The sequence below is a fragment of the Solea solea genome, chromosome 7 (assembly GCF_958295425.1).
Source record: "Solea solea chromosome 7, fSolSol10.1, whole genome shotgun sequence".
Taxonomy (NCBI): domain Eukaryota; kingdom Metazoa; phylum Chordata; class Actinopteri; order Pleuronectiformes; family Soleidae; genus Solea; species Solea solea.
The window spans coordinates 2,177,046-2,183,284 of record NC_081140.1 but is presented as its reverse complement, the minus strand read 5'-3'; the positions used below and the strand labels follow the sequence as shown (position 1 = coordinate 2,183,284).

Below are 6,239 nucleotides of genomic sequence, written 5' to 3'. Positions count from 1 at the left end.
CCTGGTCGTAGTTAGCCAAATCCCTGAAACTAGCTTCCTCTTCCCAGTGCCAGAAGTCAGACTAAAGTTTTATTATCTGGATGTGACAGTTTCTTGTGTGCATTGTAAATACATCATTGATAGGCTGTTGGCAAGTGCTATGGATGAGTATGTGAACTAGTAGTTCTCGAAAGACTAGATCTTGATTTAAAAAAGGTTGGGCACCCCTGCCTCCACATCAGGCTGAAGGGCATTAAGTGGATTATTTCCTCAAATATGTGTGGATAGAAGGCAGCATCTAAAAAGCCTGTTGAATGACTGGCTGCTACTCTACAGTCCCGATACGCCATATTTCTACAGGAATCTGGGGTGGACAAACCATACGAGCATCATGCTGTAATGCAGTGAAGGTTCCGAGTCATGTGACAGAGGTGCATTCTTAACAAACATGATGCCAAAAAGGTGTTGGTGATAGACAGAGTTAACATCACTGATGAGGGACACAGGTTTACAAAGTGACACTGTTTTCTGCTTAGCAGGTAATTTCACGGACTTATCTAAATGTTATTTGTCATTTTATATCTGTAACTAGAACACAGGACAGTGTTTGTATTTAATGGGTAGTTGCAAAAGTACAAAACGTGAACCACTTCAACGTGAAACATCATTATGTCCTCATCACTTAGTTTTTTCCCCCCTCTGTGCGTAGGTGGGTGAGAACATCCTCCCCATCTGAACATGAAACACAATATGTTCAACTGTGTCTTTGAACGGGAACCTCATCTGAAGATGATGATAGCATTCTGATCGGTGGATGAGCAGAGGAGCATTTCTTCATTGCAATCTCAAGCTTATCCTCTAGATGTCACTAGAAATTACAGACTTAAGTAAAGCTACACACCAATCATACACTGTGGAGCCACATTTAGCAGGTCTATATGTAGGGATTACGATCACATGGCATGGCTAAATAAATGTGAAATAATAATAATAGTATACTTCTATCAACAATTGTATTACCTATATTGTCATTTTATAATCACCACTCAATTCAGAAATGTGGAGGATAGACAGAGAGACAGCAGTGTTCACAATTTTATTTTGTGGTACCTCGACCCATCAAAGCTTTCTTTGTGTTTCTCTCTGGTCTCAACATGATTATATAACATTTCGGTCCAAACAGCGCCACCAAGAGGCCAAAACTGGAGGCCAGGATGGCAAATACCTCCACTGCATCTGCATATTTGCCTGGAGAGTTGATGTAAGCAGGGACAAAGGCCACCCACACTGCACAGAAGATTAACATGCTGAAAGTGATGAGTTTGGCCTCATTGAAACTGTCTGGAAGATTCCTTGCTAGAAAAGCTAACAAAAAACTAAGGACAGCCAATAAACCAATATAACCAAGTAAAACTGCAAAACCAACTGTGGACCCAACTGCACACTCATAAACTATCTTGTCACTGTGATACTGGGTGTTTTTATGAGGCACTGGTGAAGCAGAGACAAGCCAGGCAGTGCAGATCGCTGCTTGAACAGAAGTCAGAACCAGAACTGTCCCTCTCTGCTGCACAGCACCAAACCACTTGAGACTGGACTCACCTCCTGGTTTGGAGGCCCTGAACACAGCCAGAACCACCATAGTTTTCACCAGGATACATGAGGCACAAAGCACAAAGCTGATGCCAAATGCTGCATGTCTTAGTTGGCAAGTCCATAATCTGGGTCGTCCAATGAAGAGCAACGAGCAGAGGAAACACAATTTGAGTGATACCAAGAGAAGAAAACTGAGTTCTGCATTGTTGGCACGAACTATAGGTGTGCTGTGATGGTGGATGAAGATGCCCAGAACAACAACACAGATAAATGTGCCCAACAATGAGGTGGTTGTCAAGCAGATACCCAAAGGCTCATAGTAGGAGAGGAACTCTGTTTTCTTAGGAACACAGTGGTCATGCTGGGGGCTGGACCAGAAATCTTCTAGACAGCTTGTGCACTCCATGGAGTCTGAGAAAGGAGGGAAAGTGATGAGATACATGTTTATACAACATCTGTGTGAACTGTGATGTTTAAAACTTTACACTCACCAGTTGTATTGCTGATCTTTCCCTCAGAACAAGGGACACAGTCAAAACAACACTCAGGTTCCCCCTTCTTTCTGGCCATGCGGGTACCTGGAGGACAACTCTCACTGCACACTGACCGAGGAGGCTGTGTGGAGAAAAATCAGTTTGTTATTGTATCTTATGCGGGCTCAACCGTACTTGTTCATGTTGTGTGTCCACAGAACATGAACCCAGACATTTGGTTGCATGTCTGTGATCATGTGGAGATGGTGGTTCTTGTACATGATTTTTCTCTGGTTGTGGGACTGAACAGTGCCCCCTCCAGGTCCAGGTGTTGATGGGGAGTTGAGTGCAGAGGGTGCTGACCCAGCTTTTTAACTGACCTCACACCTGCAATGATTTTAATTCAAAAGTCAACTGTTCTATCGGCACCTTCGGACAGTTTTGAGCAGGATCAATGTTTTTCTGTTGTTCTGAAAGAGGAAGAGAAAGTACTTCACCATTCTTCAGACTCAAAAAATATGAACAAAGGAGCTGCCCAACACCAAAGCTGGACATGTTGTTTTGCTTAAGGTCACAGAAATGGCTGGCCTGTGGGACTTGTGAACACATTTCTTGTTAGTTTAGTTTAGTTTATTAGTTTAGTTGACAGGGACCACGTAAAGAACCAGGTCTATACCAGAGTTAGCTGAATAGCTAATTTGCACCTGTGGTCCCTGGACAGGGAGTTAAAAGACAGTAAAATACATACTAAACATTACAGACAATACCAGTAACAACAACATTATGGAAAAAAACATCATACAAAACACATAATAAATGTGTTGTTCTATATACAAGATCATTGATCACATGATTGATTCTCTTTCAGCAATGTCTTCATTAGTGACAACGAGGCTTCCAAAGCAGACGTCAGGTCAGTAAAACAACAGACTGTGAAAGTGTTACTGAGACCTATCTCCGATATATTTGTCCTGGGGGGTTGTGTGTTCAGCCCTGTGATCATGTGGATGGTCATGCTATTGCGTAATGTGTGGGTGGATGTGGGACTGTGCAGTGCCCTGGTCCTCCAGTCGATGCAGAGTTGAGGGCAGAGTGGGGAGTGGACCATAGTCTTTGTGAGGGCTGTTCTGCTACTGCTGCAAATCATGTGACATGTTGTTGCCTTGGTCACTATTTATTTAAGTACTGTATTTTATCAATCGTTTTGTTATATTTTATGCATCTTTGTTGTTTAATGTGTATTTGCTATGTTTATATGATTCTGGTAAGTTTAATTTAATTTAGCAACTATAGCTTCATAACTGCCTGCTTTGCCCTGCATGTGAGTATTTTCATAAGACTGTCGTGGTTAGTTAGGGTTCTCTTCTTTTTTTTCCTTTTTTTTTTAAAAATTCTCTGTGTTTCCATCCCTGCTCAGTGGGTGTGGCTCTCCTATATCCTGAAGACCCTCCTTTACTTTACTCTTTGCTCTGCTAAAAGTTTCTCACCAGGAGATCACCCCCTTGTAATCTTTGATTTATAGGTTATACAGCGGTCACCAACTATCCATGCATATCTTCAGGCAAGAGTCCATGGTTATTTTCTTCTTTGATGTTTCTTCTTCAATCAAAACAACAGGGTCACACCAACTACACTGGAAAGAGTTGTGTTAGATGGAGCGTGAGCATTTGGTGCATAAAGTCAAAAAAAGCAGATGTTCATGAAGGGTTTGCCAGTACCATCACGCACATGGGTGGATTTTCACATTCACATTAGACGGACCATAACAAACCTCTGTGGACTGGAAAATATGAATCTACCCCAATAAGATAATAATGTAATATAATTATGAAGTTACCTGTTTGGGCTCAAAGTTCCAGAAGATTTTGTCTTCATCCAGTGTGAGTTCTTCACCTTTGAAGGCTGACCTCTTAACCTCACCCACTCTCTGAACTTTAGTTCTTCCATCAGGGAGCCACACCCAGTTCATGATGTCATATATTGGTAAGGCGTCACCGTTCTCATCAAATGATACTTGATCACCAAATGTTGTGGTGAAGTTGACTTTTTCCAAGTAATGCACAAGCTTTAGATATGAGAATCAGTTATAAAAGGAAAACAAGAAAGACAATTACAATTAGTTCAGTTTGTCTCAGCTGACCAACAGATTCACAGTGTTCTCATATAACATTTGCATGGTGACTTAAAAGGAATTTAAAGAGTTGACAGGATTCCCCAAAGTTACAGTATATGTCTTTTTCCTTGAAGAAGGTGAGAGAGAAAAGATTTGTCTCTCACCTTCTGTTCAGGAATTTTAGGGCGTGTCTAAAATGATGACTCCATGATGCACAGGAGCCATAGTTTCATACCTCCTCCTCAAATGCAATGATGATATAAAAACCCACATCTTCATGTCAGCCGTTTATGGTTTACTGGTGAATAAATGCACCTGCTCATATGTAGTGTATGAAATAGTGCCTTTGGCTTGCTAGATAGCTGCAAATGTCTTTGCCTTGAAAATGTCTTTTCTCAATGCTAAAACAAAGAAAAGCTGTCACTTTATTTAAAGTTTCTGAAGATGGAAATAAAGTATAAAAGAACAGAAAGAAGTTGAGTCTCCTGCTGTCAGGCAGCAGGCACTGCATTTAATTCAGTAGACCATAATTTGTGTAGCAGTCAGCAGACATGGACTCATAGAGGCTTTAGGTGCGACCAGAGCAAGTGATTGTTGCTTTTCAAAGTGTGTTGAACAGGAACTTTAATATGATTGTGTACAGAACAGAGACCTGATCAAGGCACTGGAGGGAGAGCAACATGGAGGGGTTGAGTCCAAGGTAAACCTAATTGGAGACTTTATATACCAGACCTGCAAGGACAGGTTTGGTGAAGTAATCTCCAAAAAGAGGACTGCCCTAAGAGAGAAAGGGAGGAGGGAAAAGGAAATCACCCAGCTAGTGCAAAGGTGTGGACAACTCCGCAAGAACTGGGGGAAGGCAACACATGCAAAGAATAAGGGTCTGAAAGCCCTGTAGGAAGGTCAGGCAAAGGTTAGCCAGGCTTAGCAGAGCTGAATGCATCCGCAAGCACACCAAACGGAAGCAAAAAGAGTGAGCCAGCTTCTTCAGGATCCCTTCATGCACGCCTTAATACTGCTGGAGGAGTGGGAAGCTTGAAACCACCAGGGAGCAACTGCAACAGCATGTCAAAAGGCAGTACAGTGATCCGATAAGGGATGCCCAGCTAGGAACTCCAGGGTATGTGCCTGCACTCCCGACTGAGTTCAACATCAGGTGCCCCAAGCTCAGTGAAGTCAGGCAACTCGTGAAGGCATGGTCCCCAGTCCCCAATGGAGTCCCATACAAGCTCTACAAGAACTGGCCCAAGGTACTAGAGCTGCTATGATACCTAATGAGAAGTGCCTGGAAAAAGCAACACATCCCATCAGAGTAGCAAAGAACAGTAGTCTTCATCCCCAAGAAAGCAAACTCCAAAGACATCGGCTATTTCAGAAACATTGCCCTATTGAATATAGAGGAAATATCTTCTCAGTACTGGCCAGAAGGATGGTCAGCTTCTTGTTAGAAGGCAGGAGTACCAGGCTTCCCAGGGTGGTTTGCGCACACTATGATTTGGGACCAGATCCAGAAGGCCAAGCAGGAGAAGAAAGACCTACATGTCATCTGGCTCGCTCTTGCCAACACATATGGGCCAGTACCACACCAGCTGTGCCATGGGGTTGTTGCACATGCCCTCCTGCATCAAAAACCTGGTGGCATGTTACTTCAGTGACCTGCAGATGTGCTTTGCCCTCCAGGATTTCACCACCGGGTGGCAGCAGCTAGAAGTAGGAAACACTGATGTATTTTAATAATACTTTTTTTTTAAATACTCAAAGACACTTTACAGAACATAAAAGCAGCTAAAACAACATCAAATGGTAAAAATCACAAAGAAAAAAAGAAAATGAAAAAAAAACATGGACTGAGTTAAACATTAGAAGCAATTTTAAAAAGGTGAGTTTTTATCAGGGACTTGAACATTGGAAGGTCGGTGCTGTTGTGGATCTGTTTGGGGAGTGAGTTCCCAGAGGGAAGGGGCGGCAATGGAGAAGGCTCTGTTGCCCCAGGTTCGGTGCTTTAAAAACATTGTCCTTTATCAACCTGACCCAGGGGCACCGGAGGAGGTAGTCCAGAATGTGTGTGTAACTTGCAT

The 6,239-nt window shown here is 42.7% G+C and overlaps 1 protein-coding gene across 1 annotated transcript in view; it reads right to left on the bottom strand.

The window, feature by feature from the left end:
- Positions 1-1,075: 1,075 nt before the first annotated feature.
- The window catches only part of LOC131462834 (extracellular calcium-sensing receptor-like), a 30,928-nt gene continuing 25,764 nt past the window's right edge, over positions 1,076-6,239 (bottom strand). Inside the window, exons 7-9 of the mRNA XM_058634367.1 lie at positions 3,886-4,113; positions 2,067-2,190; positions 1,076-1,986 (exon numbers count right to left, since the gene is read on the bottom strand). Coding sequence (XP_058490350.1) covers positions 1,076-1,986; positions 2,067-2,190; positions 3,886-4,113 — 1,263 coding nt within the window. The remainder of the gene's footprint in view (positions 1,987-2,066; positions 2,191-3,885; positions 4,114-6,239) is intronic.